Source organism: Amblyraja radiata, chromosome 4 (assembly GCF_010909765.2).
Source record: "Amblyraja radiata isolate CabotCenter1 chromosome 4, sAmbRad1.1.pri, whole genome shotgun sequence".
Lineage (NCBI taxonomy): Eukaryota > Metazoa > Chordata > Chondrichthyes > Rajiformes > Rajidae > Amblyraja > Amblyraja radiata.
Genome location: NC_045959.1, coordinates 22,683,555 through 22,701,984, shown reverse-complemented (window position 1 = coordinate 22,701,984; position 18,430 = coordinate 22,683,555). Strand labels below are relative to the sequence as shown.

The 18,430-nt window shown below is 43.0% G+C and overlaps 1 protein-coding gene across 1 annotated transcript in view; it reads left to right on the top strand.

Annotated features, from left to right (window-relative positions):
• The window catches only part of znf236 (zinc finger protein 236), a 140,328-nt gene that overhangs the window by 87,753 nt on the left and 34,145 nt on the right, over positions 1-18,430 (top strand). Inside the window, 4 exon segments of the mRNA XM_033019066.1 lie at positions 5,570-5,673; positions 8,687-8,838; positions 9,946-10,131; positions 11,583-11,850. Of these exon segments, the coding sequence (XP_032874957.1) occupies positions 5,570-5,673; positions 8,687-8,838; positions 9,946-10,131; positions 11,583-11,850 (710 nt within the window).

Below are 18,430 nucleotides of genomic sequence, written 5' to 3'. Positions count from 1 at the left end.
CTTTGCATTACCAGAATTACAGCGAGTAAAGGAACGAACACTCAGATTCCATGCAGGCAAAATTGGCAAAACTATGGATTGCCAGCAGAGGCCATTGTTGAATAACTACGGTGGATAACGAACGTGAGAAAGCTCAAAGTAAATTTGCTTGAAAGCCATCAAGGGTTCTTCAGACCTATGCTAGCGGCTAAGGATGGGGAGCCACTAACACAGTCTAGAGCTGTGGGGGCAGATGGAATGAGCAGGAGTCTGTAATTCCCCAACACATGGAATCAATTACCCAGAATTGTTGGGGGCACAATTTGGACTCAAGGGGTTCTGTAGCAATATGCAACAGTTCAAATTCAGATTGATAACACCACTGCGGTGGCACATATCCACTAACAAGGGTGGTGTAAAATCTGTATCTTACGATAGATTGTCGAACCTCATTTGGCACTGGTGTATCAAGAGGAATATTTGGGAAATCTATGAGGTAGATATAACACGTTGACAGATGCTGGATCACGGATGTTTAATAACAACACAGAATGGATGTTGAATCAGGCAGTATTTAACGAAATAACTACACGATTTGGCATACCAGATTTGATCTATTTGCATCTAGACTAAACCATCAATTACCCAGATATGTGTCCTGCAAGCAGGATCCAGGAACAAAGGCAGTGGATGCTTTCTCCCTCAATTGGGGAGGATTGTTTATGCATGCTTTCCGCAAAATTGTCTCACAAACCGATGCTTGACCAAAATCAAGCAAGACTAAGCCACAGGCATATTGGTAGTGCCAGATTGGCCTACTCAAGCCTGGTCCCCAAAAATTTTGGGAACTATAGTCCAGCCAGTTATGGCTGTACCCAAGAGCAAGGACCTCCTAGTGAACCCAGTTACAGGGAGAAATCATCCACTACACGAACGTATTAACTTGGTGGTCTGCAGATTCTGAGGAGGCCATTTCAAGGCATAGGACTGTCCGAACAAATACAACACAGTTCGGATAACAGATGTCTTGGAGTTTCCTATCAACTCTGTACTATAACTATAAACAAAGTTATAGTGCAATCAATAGTGCCAGAGGCGCACTTTCCTCCTATCTGATGCTGCAAGCAGGGCACAGGTCAATAGGAACGCACCCCTTTACAACAAAATTCATGAAGAGAATTTACAATCTAATACCTCTAAGACCAATGTACACGGACATGGGATGTGAGCGTGGTACTAACCCTACTTTGACAGTGGGGACCGCCTATAACTAACCCTGAAGGTGGTATGCTGACAAAGAGTCCAGACACTGCAAAAGCTACGGTTGGACCACATGACCACCAATATGAACAACATAACATTCGTAATCAGGAACCTGATATAAACATAGCAGGCCAGGAATGCCAGGGATGGAGATCCAGTTCTTGGCATATCCAGAGGGCCTACGGTTGTGTGTGTGGTAACATACTAACACCACTATCTGAGAGTTACGGAGAACCACAGAGGCTCAGAACAGACCAGAAGGTGTCAACACAAACCATCTCCAGATGGTCAAAGGGGTAACTAACTAGTAACTAACTTAGCACCTAACTTCTATGTAATGGCGGTAACAGAGTGAACGTTCATATGGTTAAACCTCACTCCACCAGGGCTGCATCTACGTCGGCAGCAAGAGCAATGGACGTGCCTCTTGACAACATCCTAGTGGCTGCAGGATGGACGAATGAAATAACGGTCCACCGGTTTTATAACAAACCTGGGGGTGTTTGCACGTACCATTTTAAGTTCTGTCCCATAGTTTACCCCCAAGGTTGGGAGGGGAAACTAGTTTTTAAAAACTTTTCTTTCATTTAAAGCATCAGTGTCCTTACTTAACTACGTAATGTCTGAATGCTTTAATGATTACACGCATCCATGGTCAATCCATTCAGTGTGTGACGCCTGGATTCGTAACCGGCGTAAAATCACAGAGCTTTGAAATCTTCACGTAGTCACTCACGTGACTCCGAAGTAAAATAGTAAGATTAAACGAGAACTTACCAGTTTGAAGTTTGATCTTGATTTTATGAGGAGTTATGATGAGCGATTACATGCCCACCGCTCCCACCCTCATATTATCAAGGTCACATGGAAGTTCTAGTTTCTTCAATCTTACTATTCTCAGGTCTTCTTTTTATCTGTGATTTAACACCGCTGCTTTGAAGATTGACGCGCACGCAGACGGATGGCCCTTCTTCACGTAATCGCTCATCGTAACTCCTCATAAAATCAAGATCAAAATTCAAACTGGTAAGTTCTCGTTTAATCTTACTATTAGTCACCCATGATTCCCATTCCCAAATGCTGAGGTACTTTGAGCATTAATGACTGAACTTCTGTTTGAGTTGAGCTGCATCACTTAGTGTTTTGGTATTTGGGTATGAACAGTGTGATATACTCAGTAATGTCAACCATCCAAATCTTTATTAGCTACCTGCAAAACTTCATAAATTTGTATGCTCCTATGAGTTTTTTCTACATAAATCTTCCAATCTATAATTGTGAAATAATAGTAGGGCAACACAGTGATACACAGGCAATGCTGCTGCCGCACAGCTCCAGTCACTCTGCTTCAATCGTAACTGGTGCTCTCTGTGTGGAGTGTCTGTATCCTAAAGGCCCTGTCTCACGCTGCGAGTCCACCCACGAGTGATCCCGAGTGAAAGAAAAAATCAAACTCGTGGTTGTCTACGAGGTTCCAAGTTTATGATCATGAGTTTAAACAAGTTCCCACGTGTATGTCTAAATTTGCCGTTTACTTCTCATTTCTGCGATGTACCAAGTTCCCCTCCCGAGTTACCAAGTTCCTCTCCCGAGTTACTCTTGAGCCAACGACTACCGACGTGTGGAAAAATCATCGCATGGTAAAAATGATGTCATGCAGTTTTTTTTTCACTATAAAAAGACCCAGCCTGAAGAACGATCTCGACCCGAAACATCACCTATTTCTTTTCTCCAGAGATGCTGCCTGACCAGCTGAGTTAGTCCATCATTTTGTGTCTATCTTTGGTTTAAACTAGTATCTGCAATTGTTTCCTTCAAACTTTTAGAGCAGTTTGTTTCAAGAAACAATCCTTTCAAAATTGCATTCAAAAGTCCATTTGAACTGCATTTGTTCAAGGTCTGGCATCAATCATTGAAAGGCATAGGCTGTTTTGTGTCGGGAGGAACTGCAGATGCTGGTTTACACTGAAGATAGACACAAAATGCTGGAGTAACTCAGCGGGACATGCAGCATTTATGGAGAGAAGGAATGGGTGACGTTTCTGGTCGAGTCCCTTCTTCAGACTGAAAAAACATTTCTACCCTTCTCTCCAGAGATGCTGCCGGCTTGGCTGAGTTACTCCAGCTTTTTGTGTCTAGTAAGATTGTTTTATTCCCTTAATTTATCTCTCATCAAAACGTTGGTAAACCTCTAACAAAAAGATTAGGTAAATTGAACATTAATGTTATTTTTTCCCCCGACAGCAAGGTCTGTAGACCAGAGGGATAGCAGTGTGTGTCTCTCTACTCATCCAGTATGTCCGTCAGAGCAGCCGTCCCACCTTCGCGACTTTAAACTGTATTAAAAGCAGCGGCTCAAAACATTGCTGATTGGGCAGATATGCCAGAAACCACCCCTTCCACAATCACCCCAGCCCTGGGAAACATAGTTTTCAGAGCCCTACAGTCACCCCAGCTAGCCCGCCCGCGAACCTCTGAATGAAAGACAGAGCTCAGATGTTTTCTTCAGCAGTGGCGTCCTAGAGTTTCCCAGCGCCTGGCCCAAGTTTCAATTTGAACTCGGGTAAACTGAGTTTTTATTAAAAACCCGAATACAATTGGCCCTTAATTGTAAATATGAGAATGTTTTCCTATATTGTATGGTAGACTTTCATCCGGTGTAGATACCATAATTTAGTGGAAAAATATGAATACACGAACACAGGGGTTAGTTAAAAATTGGAGTCATATCCCATCTACATCTCACACTCTCTCGCTGTGTTTCTTAGAAATGTCATTAAGGACTTGTGTGTTTTTGCTGGACTGAAACCAACCCATTTACAACGTAAAGTTGTGGGTAGCCTTTTAGGAGAATACTTTGATGTAAAGAACCTGAAATTAATTTATTTTACATAACACACAAAAATAACTCTGGTCTTAATTACCAATGCAGCTTGTGAACTTATTTGCGGATGCGGCAGCATCTATGGAGCGAAGGAAATAGGCAACGTTTCGGGCCAAAACCCTTCTTCAGTCTGAAGAAGGATTTCGGCCCGAAACGCTGCCTATTTCCTTTGCTCCATAGATGCTGCCGCACCCGCTGAGTTTCTCCAACACTTTTGTCTACCTTCGATTTTCCAGCATCTGCAGTTCTTTCTTAAACTTGTGAACTTATCTTGTGAACTTCCCCACTGAACACCTCCTATCTTTGGCAAGCATATTGTACGGGTTAGTACAAATACACTTAAAACTCTGAATAGCAACACGCCACAAAGGAGCTTCCGACGATTCATTTATCAAGAAGCTAGAGTAACTCAGCGGGATCTGGCTAATCTTCAACATTTCACTTCTCGCACTCAGGCCAAACCCATGAGTTACTCACAAGTCACTACGGTAAACTCACGGGCTACTACGGTATTACAACGAGTTTAAAAGTTTCAAATTTTTCCTTCAAGAGTAAATTTGACTCGTGGAAATATTTCAACATGTTGAAAAATGTTCACGAGTTAACAAGTTTGCCGAGTACCTGCCGTTAGCGTTAAGAGTCGCTAAGTTACGTCCACGAGTTCCGACGTTCCCGCTACGTTAATTCTACGTGATTACCACGAGTTTGATTTGCTTTTAACTCGGGATCACTCGTGGGTGGACTCGCACCGTGAGAAGGGTTTAACTTGTGATGGCATAGGTTTTTCCTGGATGCTCTTGACTTCCTCCAACATCGCAAAGATGTGGTGATTCACAGCAATAAATTACTCCCAAGCATACGTTTAGTTTAGTTTAGAGATAAAGTGTGGAAACGGTCCACTGAGTCTGCCCCGACCAGCCGTCACCCACACATTAGAAACATGGAAAATAGGTGCAGCAGGAGGCCATTCGGCCCTTCGAGCCAGCACCGCGATTCATTGTGATCATGGCTGATCTATCGTACACATTAGGGGCAATTTACAGAAGCCAATTAATCTACAACCTTGTATGTCGTTGGAATGTGGGAGGAAACTGGAGCACCGGGAGAAAACCCAAGCGGTCAAAGGGAGAACGTGCAAACAGCACCCGTAGTCAGGATTGAATGGAGGTTTCTGGTGCCCTAAGGCAGCAACTCTACTGCTGCACCATTGTGCTGCACTGTGCCACCCCTGGAAGGATTTGATGATCATGTGAGAAACAGGAGATTACATTGAAATAAGTGAGAGAATTCTTACACTTGTGCAATGGCTGAATCTCCCTTGTACTGTAATTTTGAATCGTATAACCCTGTAAATGGATGCAGTCCAACTTGTTACAATTGAATGATGTGGCAAAATGTAATGGCTGATATTTTTAACTTCTTGCTTTTCTGTGCATTCTATAGACCCCACGACTATTACATGAGCCATCACCAGGAGCCTTGCATCTTCAAAGCCATCGCTCAGCATTCCATTCTGATAATGAGGACCATGTCAGACGAACATATAGGTCAGTTACAATGGATCGTTTGTGTTCCATTATGCGGAACACTTCCTCACAGGCATCTACTGCATTTATATTCTGTCTTATAACATCCATTTATCTCAAAAAGGCTCTTTTACTGACCAGAGGAGATGCTAGTCATTATTTGCCAGTTTATGGCAAAGATGCTGGTCTTATCGCCTTAAGATTCGACTTGTACTCGCTAGAATTTAGAAGATTGAGGGGGGACCTTATAGAAACGTACAAAATTCTTAAGGGGTTGGACAGGCTAGATGCAGGAAGATTGTTCCCGATGTTGGGGGAGTCCAGAACAAGGAGTCACAATTTAAGGATATGGGGGAAGTCTTTTAGGACCGAGATGAGAAAAAATAATTCACACAGAGAGTGGTGAATCTGTGGAATTCTCTGCCACAGAAGTTAGTTGATGCCAGTTCATTGGCTATATTTAAGAGGGAGTTAGATGTGGCCCTTTTGGCTAAAGGGATCAGGGGGTATGGAGAGAAGGCAGGTACAGGATACTGAGTTGGATGATCAGCCATGATCGTATTGAATGGCGGTGCAGGCTCGAAGGGCCGAATGGCCTACTCCTGCACCTATTATCTATGTTTCTAAGAATAATACCATGAGTGTCACACTTGTCTTCATGATAACACTTGTTTTCTGCCATCACCTCCTGTATTTAGGATAGGATATGACCACATAATTCCTATTGAGAGTACTATGCTGTTTGATGTCATCAAACCATGGTCCATTTAGACTTGGACTTGGAGCCACAGCACGGAAACACACCCTTCAGCCCACTGAGTTCACGCCGACCAGCGATCACCCTGTACACCAACACTATCCTTCCCACTAGGGGTGATTTACAATTTTACCGAGGCCAATTAACCTACAAACCCGTACGTCTTTGAGTGTGGGAAGAAACTGGAGCACCCAGAGAAAACCCACGCAGTCACAGGGAAAACGTATAAACTCCGTACAGACAGCACCATAGTCAGAATGGAACCCGTGTTTCTGGCATGTAACTCCACCGCTGCACTACTGTGCCGCCCCTATTCTGTTGTTAGATGGACACAAATACCCGGTTGCGTTGATCATCTACAAAGTATTTCTGGCAACTTTACAGCACAATCCTAAGCTCCACTGAGCAATGGATCCAACGTTGTTATGTTTGTGTATGGTATTTTTATTTATGTTTGGACCCATTTTTGTGGACTCCACCTGAGGTAATGGAGACAAGATTCCACCCAGCAGCTCCCAAGCCAGATGCTGCACAGGATTCTCAAAGTGAAACTCCTCTCAATTTTACCCCTTCTCCATTGTTAACAAAAGAAAGCCATGATGATGGCCTTGCCCTCGAGCACCTGACATTTGCTCATGCTTAGGAGTCCTTATAGAGTCATATATCATGTAATAACTGTGCCCATGCTGGCTATCAACCATCCATTTTGCACATCATCCCCCCCCCCCCCCCCCCCCCTACTCTAAACTGACAAACTCAGGGCAATTTATAGTGGCCAATTCTACAGAGTGGACCAGAGGTCAGGATTGAAGCCAGGTCGCTGAATTTGTGAGGTATAGACTGTACAGTGCAGCCCTGTGATTATTTGCTATTTCACTGTGACCTCCTTAATTCATTAATGGGATAAGGGCATTGCTCGCAAGCCTAATATTTATTGACCCATCAAGTAACTGGTTATTTTGGAGAATAATTAACTTTCAACTGAATTGGGTGTGGGATGAAGGCCAACTGGGAGAGGATGGCACATTTCCTATCCAAAAGTATGCCAGTGAGCAGGATGTGTCAGATGAAATGAATGAATTTGGTAGTTTCATTGTCGTCCTCATTGATGTTAGCTAGTCAAGAGAAATTGAATTTCCCAGCTGCTGTTGAGCGATTTGGAAAATCGGTGGATCGTTAGTCCAGGCCTCTAGATTACTCTTCAGGTGCCATAAACACCGCTCTAACCATGTTTCCAAGATGTACCTGTTTTTAACCTACTGCCATTATCGTAGCACAAGTCGCAATAAACGGGTGTGATCTGATGGCTATTACGGAGTCGATGGGTAGAAGGATATCAAAGTTGGAAATTTAATATTCAAGGATATTTAACGTTTGGGAGGGACAGACAGGAATGTGATGGTGTGGTTTCAGATCGTGATAAAAGAACAATTGTAAAAGGTAATCCAGGCTTATCAAATGCAGAGTTGGTTTGGATGGAGGTAAAGATAGCAGGAAAAAGATGCTGTTAGCAGTGATATTAGCATCAGAGCCAAGCTATAGGAAAAAATAAGGGAATTCTTTACCTGTCACTGGAGAATTAATAATAGCCATGCAAACGAGGTACAATGAAGATAAATTGCATATCTGTATTTTAAAAGCAGTGGCTGTAGAGTTAGTGGATGCTTTAGATATTTACTTCAAAAAATTCTTAGAAACTGAACAATTGCAAAACTGCCAATGTGGTACCCTTACACAAAAAGGTTAGGAGACAAAAATGGCAATTGTACACTGGTTAACCCATTGTTTATTATTGGGCCAATGAATGTGTTATGAAGGAGGCTTCAGTAAAACACGTGTAAAGTCATAATCCAAGTCATGCGCAGGGTCAGCCTGACTTTGTGAAAGGGAATTGACATAATATCAAAATAGTAGTTGTATGTTTAAGACTAAGATATAGAAGAGATTTTTGGTCTGTAAAGGGTTACGAATCTTTGGAGGCGAAATCCTTGAATATATTCAAAGCTGAGATATATATTTAATCAGTAAGAGAAAGAAGGGTTGTGGGGATAGAAAGCAACAGTTAGATTAGTCATGATATCAATGGCAGAATAGGCTTGAGGGTTTGGATGGACATGTTCCTATTTCTTGTGGTTTTCATGTGTTTAATCTGTATTTTACACTTTAATTTTTTATTTTCCCCATGTTTCTCTTTAATTAGTCTCTACTTCTGAAGATATTTAAAAGACTGGTGCCTTATTTTACCCATTTTTCCCCCCCCGCTCTTGCATAACCTAGGTGTGAGTTCTGTACCAAAGGTTTCAAGAAGTCAAGCCATCTAAAGCAACATGTACGTTCGCACACAGGTGAAAAGCCCTTCAAATGTCTTCAGTGCAATCGATGTTTTGTATCCTCAGGTGTTTTGAAAGCACATCAGCGAACACACACAGGTAATGACTTGGGCAGACTGATGTTGAATGAGAAAAAAAGAGCTTGTATTTGTACAATGCCTTTTATAGCATCAGAACAGCACATTTTGGTTTATAGCCAATGAAATTGCGGCACGGTGGCGCAGCGGTAGAGTTGCTGCCTTACAAAGCTTGCAGCGCCAGAGACCTGGGTTTGATCCCGACTACGGGTCTTGTCTGTATGGAGTTTGTACGTTCTTCCCGTGAGTGCGTGGGTTTTCTCCGAGATCTTCGGTTTCTTCCCACACTCCAAAGACGTACAGGTTTGTAGGTTAATTGGCTTGGTGTATAAATTGTCCCTAGTGTGTGCAGGAAAGTGTTAATGTGCAGGGATCGCTGGTCAGCGTGGACTCTGGGCCGAAGGGCCTGTTTCCATGCTGTATCTCTAAATGAAACTGAACTAAATCTATGTGATAAATGAGAGCCATTTGCACCAACCATGGTTTGTGGGCAATCTGGTTCTAAAAGCATGTAGCAATGGAATCTTGGTTCAACTGACCCTAATTTGTGCAAAGAAACAAAGCCCTTCCTGGTTTCCGGTGAGAGCCTGGCCAGTTAATTTGAGGTGTATCTGGAAATTGGAATTGCCTCGTTATTGGTAGTAAATTAGATTAATCTTACTTTACTTTACCTCTTTACTTTAGATTGAAATTCCCCATGTTTGTCTATACAATTTTTAAACCAAAATTGACCCCTCGTTAATTATAAAGTATGCAGAACCCAGCAAAAATAACAATAAACCACCTATGTTTCTGAATAGCATCGCTCATGAAAAAACCCATCGCTCATGAAAAAACCCACTTGGAATTCAGCATGAGACAAAATAATAAATTTAGAAAGGGACTTTGATGGATATCTAGAGCAGAACATTGCAGGGCTTGAGTAGAACAGAGAAGTAGAATAATTTAATAATTCTTTGAATGGACATGATGGGCTGAATAGCCTCCTGTGTTATATTGATATTTTGTTTTTTAACTCCTATGTATTTATAACAGAATAAAGGTGTCAATTGTACTTTTATCGATACTTTTGAATCGGTGATAGCTTAATTTTTTTGGTGTATAGAATTTTATCTGTGTATATTTTAAGGTATTAAAGCCTACAGATGCAATGTTTGTGATGCCACTTTTACTACCAATGGGAGCCTTACAAGGCACATGGTAATTCATACCAGTCTGAGACCATTCAAGTGCCCATTCTGCGATGATACTTTCCGAACATCACTTCACTGCAAGAGGCACATGAAAGCTCATCAAACTACCACAGGAGTTGGAGGTATGAAGTGCTTTGTCTTAATGCTGTCATGTCCTTTTATCAATGGGAAAGAATCACGGGTGGAACTCGCATCACCACCATCCCTTGCCACTTTGCCTCACGTATCATTTCTGCCTTGGCTAAATAATGGACCAAAGAGCTGAAATCTAGAAGAGAGGTGAGAGTGTCTGCCCATGAGTGTGACACCAAGAAGCCCTTAATACATTTATAGTCATTGAGAGTTAGGGAGAAAATACTCTGCTAGATACAGTGCCCTCCATAAGGTTCGGGACAAAGATCCATCATTTATTTATTTGCCTCTGTACTCCACAATTTGAGATTTGAAATAGAAAAAATCACGTGGTTAAAGTGTACATTGTCATATTTTAATGAAGGCCATTTTTATACATTTGATTTCACCATGTAGAAATTACAGCTGTGTTTATACATATTCCCCCATTTTCAGGGCACCATAATGTTTGGGACACATGGCTTCACGGGTGTTTGTAATTGCTCAGGTGTGTTTAATTGCCTCCTTAATGCAGGTATAAGAGCTCAGCTTTAATTTCTACATGGTAAAACCAAAATGTATAAAAATGCCCTTTATTAAAATCTGACAATGTGCACTTTAACAACATGTGATTTTTTTTCTATTACAAATATCAAATTTTGGAGTACAGAGGCAAATAAATAAATGATGGGTCTTTGCCCAAACATTATGAAGGGCACAGTAGAGATACTATGCATAAAAAAAGGTGGCTGTTGGAAGTCAATCAACTTGCCCCAGGACATCCCTGCAGGTGGGCAGTGTTTTAAGTGGACCTTCTCAAGGCAGTGTCGTAATCTTCAACTACTTCATTCATAACTAGCAACTCGCAGAAAGATAGTGACATGTTTAGGGTCTTTGAAGGTGATCGATAAAAAGGGATGTTTGAAGATTGAGATAATGGAAGATAACAGAATTAATTTTAATCTAAAGCATTTTGAAGAGATTTATGGTTCGGCTTATACTGCAGCAGTAAACAAAATTCTAGAAGTTTCTAGATTGTAACATTGAAGTTTCAGCATGAAAGTACTTTAACTCCAAACTAAACAGCTCGTGTTGTTTCAAAAAGCAGAAATTCTGACAATGTGCAGAAAGCGGTCAATATTTAAGCAATATCGGTAGAGAGAAAAATAATATTTTGTGTTTGATGATCTTTTGTCAGAAAGGCCATTGCTCAAGATCCATTTCTGATGATGAATCACCAACCTGAAATGCTAACTAATACACTCTCCACAGATGCTGCCAGATTCACTGAGCATTTCTGTTTTCATTAGCTTAGAAGTTTGTAAATTCTACAAATGTGCAGGTGATATAGATCTAGAGAGACAGAGATATACAAAGATTTTTAAATATTTTTTTCGGTGTGGAGTTTTACTCTGATTATGATGAAAAAATCTTTTCTCTTTTTCACCCTGCAATTATATAGAAGAGGATGAAAACCTAGAGAGACCTGTTGTACGAAGGCCACGGATTGGGATAATCACATTTACAGAAGAAGAGACGGCAGAACTGGCAAAAACTGAAACGCGATTAGATGCCACAGTTTCTGAAAAAGTATTAGTCCAGTCGGCAGCAGAGAAGGACCGTGTCAGTGAAATCAAGGATAAGAATATTGAGATAGAAGAGGATCCTAAGCATGCAAACCAGTGCTCGTTTTGTACGAAGAGTTTCAAAAAGCCCAGTGACTTAGTCAGGTAAGGATTAATGCTTTTCAATTTTGTTTGTTGCTCTGTCTACAGATTATTCTCTCGTCGTTGACATCGGTATACAAATTATATGTTGTGACACGGCTCCATATCTGTTTTGGTTCTGGTTTTATTAAGCGAGGGGATACCTGAAGCGCTCCAAGGTTCAGACATATGATCAAGGCTGACACGTCAGTGAAATACCCAGTTTGATACTGGCCCCATCCGTGAAACACTCCCATGGGCCCTAGCTGTGCCTGTCTCTTTGTAGGGTACGTCGAACAATCCGTGTTCCAGGCGTGGCCCCATCCCCAAATTCTACCTCTGCCACATTGACGACTGCATTGGTACTACCTCCTGCACCCATGCAGAACTCACTGACTTCATCAACTTCACCACTAATTTCCATCCGGCACTCAAATTCACTTGGACCATTTCCGACATCTCCCTGCCGTTTCTAGATCTCACCGTCTTCATCACAGGTAACAGACCATTGACCAACATCTTCTACAAACCTACTGATTTCCATAGCTATCTTGACTACACTTCATCCCACCCTGCTCCCTATAAAGACTCTATCCCCTACTCCCAATTCCTCCGTCTACACCACATCTGCGCCCAGGATGAGGTGTTCCATACTAGGGCATCGGAGATGTCCTCATTCTTTAGGGAATCAGTCTGGTGAACCTTCTCTGTACTCCCTCTATGGCAAGAATGTCTTTCCTCAGATTTAGGAGACCAAAGCTGTATGCAATACTCCAGGTGTGGTCTCACCAAGACCCTGCACAACTGCAGTAGAACCTCCCTGCTCCTATACTCAAATCCTTTTGCTATGAATGCTAACATACCATTCGCTTTCTTCACTGCCTGCTGCACCTGCATGCCTACTTTCAATGACTGGTGTACCATGACACCCAGGTCTCGTTGCATCTCCCCTTTTCCTAACCGGCCACCATTCAGATAATAGTCTACTTTCCTGTTTTTGCCACCAAAATGGATAACCTCACATTTATCCACATTATACTGCATCTGCCATGCATTTGCCCACTCACCCAGCCTATCCAAGTCACCTTGCAGCCTCCTAGCATCCTCCTCACAGCTAACACTGCCCCCCCCAGCTTCGTGTCATCCGCAAACTTGGAGATGTTGCATTCAATTCCCTCGTCCAAATCATTAATATATATTATAAATAGCTGGGGTCCCAGCACTGAGCCTTGCGGTACCCCACTAGTCACTGCCTGCCATTGTGAAAAGGACCCGTTTACTCCTACTCTTTGCTTCCTGTCTGCCAGCCAGTTCTCTATCCACATCAATACTGAACCCCCAATACCGTGTGCTTTAAGTTTGTATACTAATCTCTTATGTGGGACCTTGTCGAAAGCCTTCTGAAAGTCCAGATATAACACATCCACTGGGTCTCCCTTATCCACTCTACTAGTTACATCCTCGAAAAATTCTATAAGATTCGTCAGACATGATTTACCTTTCATAAATCCATGCTGACTTTGTCCAATGATTTCACCACTTTCCAAATGTGCTGCTATCCCATCTTTAATAACTGATTCTAGCAGTTTCCCCACTATAGATGTTAGACTAACTGGTCTGTAATTCCCCGTTTTCTCTCTCCCTCCCTTTTTAAAAAGTGGGGTTACAAAGGTGTTTCAAAGGTGTATCAAACTGCTTGACCTCAGACCTTCTACAGATTGTAAACACGTCCCTTCTCTCAGGTGTCTTCCCACAGGCCCTGAAAACTGCTGTTATCAAGCCTCTCTTAAAAAAGAAAAACTTAGACACTTCACTACTGAACAATTATAGACCAATATCAAACCTCCCATTTCTCAGTAAAATCATTGAAAAAGCTGTTTTTAAGCAGCTGAGCAATTTCATGTTAATGAACAGCTGTTTTGATGTCTTCCAGTCAGGATTTAGACCACACCACAGCACCGAGACGGTTCTTGTTAAGGTCTTCAATGACATTCACTTAAACACAGACAGTGGCAAAATTTCAGTCTTAGTATTACTAGATCTCAGTGCTGCATTCGACACAGTCGATCACAACATATTACTAGACCATCTGGAAAACTGGGTGGGACTTTCGGGCACAGCATTAAAATGGTTTGAATCCTACTTGAAGGACAGGGACTACTTTGTGCTTTGTGTCTATAGGTAATTACACATCTGAGCGTGCAACAATTACATGTGGAGTTCCCCAGGGCTCCATTCTGGGGCCTCTTCTGTTTAACATCTACATGCTTCCACTGGCTCAGATCATGAAAAACATCAAAATAAGTTACCATAGTTACGCAGACGACACACAAATCTACATAACAATATCACCAGGAGACTATAGTCCAATACAAGCACTGAGTAGATGCATTGAGCAAATCAACGATTGGATGAACCAGAATTTTCTCCAATTAAACAAAGAAAAAAACTGAAATAATTGTTTTTGGAGCCAAGGAAGAACGATTAAAAGTTAGCACCCAGCTTCAAATGGTAATGTTAAAAACAACAAACCAAGCCAGAAACTTAGGAGTAGTCATGGACTCAGACCTGAACTTCAACAGCCACATAAAAACAGTCATAAAGTCAGCCTACTATCACCAAAAGAATATATCAAGGATTAAAGGACTTGTGTCTCAGCAGGATTTGGAAAAACTTGTCCATGCATTTATCTTCAGCAGGCTCGACTACTGTAACACTGTCTTTACAGGTCACCCTAAAAAGTCGATCAGACAGCTGCAGTTAATTCAGAACGCTGCTGCTCGAGTCCTCACTAAGACCAAAAAAGTAGATCACATTACTCCAGTTCTGAGGTCTTTACACTGGCTTCCTGTCTTTCAAAGAATTGATTTCAAAATACTACTGTTGGTTTACAAAGCACTGAATGGTTTAGGGCCAAAATACATTTCTGATCTTCTGCTTAGCTACGAACCACCCAGACCTCTCAGATCGTCTGGGACAGGTCTACTCTGTGTCCCCAGAGTCAGAACTAAACATGGAGAGACAGCATTTAGTTTTTATGCACCACATATCTGGAACAAACTCCCAGAAAACTGCAGGTCTGCTGCAACTCTCAGCTCTTTTAAATCTAGACTGAAGACTTTTCTGTTTGCCGCTGCCTTTCAGTAAACAATACAATTTATTAATTACCTATATTGCACTGTAACTTCTATTCCTGGTTTTATTCTATTTTAAATATTTTATTTGATTGCTTTTAATTTTGTAATTATTTTATCTGAATAATCTAATAATCGTTTTACATCTAAATGTAATTTCATATGTGTTTCTTTCCAATGCTTATAATGTTTTATGTAAAGCACTTTGAATTACCTTGTTGTTGAAAGGTGCTATACAAATAAACTTGCCTTGCCTTGCCTTACATTAGCTACCCTCCAATCCTCAGGAACTACTCCAGAATCTAAAGAGTTTAAAAAAATTATCACTAATGCATCCACTATTTCTGGGGCTACTTCCTTAAGTACTCTGGGATGCAGCCTATCTGGCCCTGGGGATTTATCGGCCTTTAATCCATTCAATTTACCTAACACCACTTCTTGGCTAACCTGGATTTCACTCTGTTCCTCCATCTCATTTGACCCCCGGTCCCCCGCTATTTCCGGCAGATTATTTATGTCTTCCTTAGTGAAGACAGAACCAAAGTAGTTATTCAATTGGTCTGCCATGTCCATGTTCCCCATGATCAATTCACCTGTTTCTGACTGCAAGGGACCTACATTTGTTTTAACTAATCTTTTTCTCTTCACATATCTATACAAACTTTTGCAGTCAGTTTTTATGTTCCCTGCCAGTTTTCTTTCATAATCTATTTTCCCTTTCCTAATTAAGCCCTTTGTCCTCCTCTGCTGGACTCTGAATTTCTCCCAGTCCTCTGGTAGGCTGCTTTTTCTGGCTAATTTGTATGCTTAATTTTTCTGGCTTTTTCTGGCTAATTTGTATGCTTGTATGATACTATCCCTGATTTCCCTTGTTATCCACGGATGCACTACCTTCCCTGATTTATTCTTTTGCCAAACTGGGATGAACAATTGTTGTAGTTCATCCATGCAGTCTTTAAATGCCTTCCATTGCATATCCACCGTCAACCCTTTAAGAATCAATTGCCAGTCTATCTTGGCCAATTCACGTCTCATACCCTCAAAGTTACCTTTCTTTAAGTTCAGGACCCTTGTTTCTGAATTAACAATGTCACTCTCCATCCTAATGAAGAACTCAACCATATTATGGTCACTCTTGCCCAAGGGGCCACGCACACAAGACTACTAACTAACCCTTCGTCATTACTCAATACCCAGTCTAGAATAGCCTGCTCTCTCGTTGGTTCCTCTACATGTTGGTTTAGAAAACTATCCCGCATACATTCCAATAAATCCTCTTCCTCAGCACCCTTGCCAATTTGATTCACCCAATCTATATGTAGATTGAAGTCACCCCTTTGTTGCACGCATTTCTAATTTCCTGTTTGATGCCACCCCTAACTCCACTACTACTGTTAGGTGGCCTGTACACAACTCCCACTAGCGTTTTCTGCCCCTTAGTGTTTCGCAGCTCTACCCATATCGATTCCACATCCTCCAAGCTAATGTCCTTCCTTTCTATTGCGTTAATCTCCTCTCTAACCAACAACGCTACCCCATCTCCTTTTCCTTTTTGTCTATCCCTCCTGAATATTGAATATCCCTGGATGTTCAGCTCCCAGCCTTGGTCACCCTGGAGCCATGTCTCCGTGATCCCAACTATATCATAGTCATTAATAGCTATCTGCACATTCAACTTATCCACCTTATTACGAATGCTCCTTGCATTGAGACACAAAGCCTTCAGGCTTGTTTTTACAACACTCTTACCCCTTATACAATTATGTTGAAAAGTGGCCCTTTTTGATTTTTGCCCTGGATTTGTCTGCCTGCCACTTTTACTTTTCACCTTGCTACCTATTGCTTCTACCCTGATTTTACACCCCTCTGTCTCATGGACAGGAAATGCAATACCTGTCCCTTAACCTCCCCCCTCGACTCCATCCATGAATCCAAACAGTCTTTCCAGATGGGGCAGAGGTTCACTTGCACCTCCTCCAACCTCATCTACTGTATCCGCTGTTCCAGGTGTCAACTTAGATTAGATTAGATTAGATTAGATTCGTTTTATTGTCATTCAGACCTTTCGGTCTGAACGAAATTTTGTTTCCCTGCAGTCATACATATAATTTTTAAAAATGGCAAAAACACACAATCAACACAAATTTAACATCCACCACAGTGAGTTCACCAAACACCTCCTCACTGTGGTGGAAGGCAAAATCTTAAAGTCTCTGTCTCTTCCCCCTTTGTTCTCCCTCTGCGCCGAGGCGACGGTTCAAACTCCGCGGGTGGTTGCTGCCTCCACCGCAACTCCAGGGCCGAGTCGGGTCTCCGCCACTGCTGCTGCTGCTGCCGCCACCGCAGCTTCTGTGCCGAGCCGGGTCTCCGCTGCTGCTGCTGCCGCCGCTAGAGCTTCGGGGCCGAGCCGGGTCTCCGCTGCTGCTGCTGCCGCCGCTAGAGCTTCGGGGCCGAGTCAGGTCTCCGCTGCTGCTGCTGCCGCCACCGCAGCTTCTGTGCCGAGCCGGGTCTCCGCTGCTGCTGCTGCCGCCACCACAGCCTCGGGGCCGAGTCAGGTCTCCGCTGCCGCTGCTGTTGCTGCTACAGCTCCAGGGCCGAGCCGGGTCTCCGCTGCCGCTGCTGTTGCTGCTACAGCCCCAGGGCCGAGCCGGGTCTCCGCTGCCGCTGCTGCCGCTGCCACAGCTTCGGTGACGAGTCCGGTCTCCGCTGCCGCTGCTGCCGCCGCCACAGTTTCGGGGCCGAGTCAGGTCTCCGCTGCCGCTGCTGCCGCTGCTACAGCTTCGGTGCCGAGTCCGGTCTCCGCTGCTGCCGCCGCCGCCGCCACAGTTTCGGGGCCGAGTCAGGTCTCCGCTGCCGCCGCTGCTGCCGCTGCTACAGCTCCGATGTCGCCAGCTCCGCCATTAGGCCTCGGCGCAGACGGAGACGGGGAATACGACCGAAGAAAAAGTCGCATCCCCCGAAGGAAGAGACCAAAACATGTTTCTCCCACCCCACCCACACACATACACAACTTAATAAAACAAAATTAACTAAAACATGACAATGAACAAAACGAAAGAAAAAAACAGACGGACTGCAGGTGGGCCGCAGCTGTTAAGCCAGCGCCGCCATCTATAGAGAGAAGGAATGGGTGACGTTTTGGGTCTGACGTTTCTTCAGACTGATGTCGGGGGAGGGGGTCAGGACAAAGATAGAAAGTAGACACTTCTCTACATCGGCGAGACCAAGCGGAGGCTCGGCGATTGCTTCGCTGAACACCTCCGCTCAGTCCGTCGTAACCTACCTGTCTCCCAGTTGCTCAGCACTTCAACTTCCCCTCCCATTCCCAATCTGAACTTTCTATCCTGGGCCTCCTCCATTATCAGAGTGAGGCCCAGCGCAAATTGGAGGAACAGCACCTCGTATTTCGCTTGGGTAGTTTACATCCCAGAGGTATGAACATTGACTTCTCTAACTTCAGATAGCCCTTG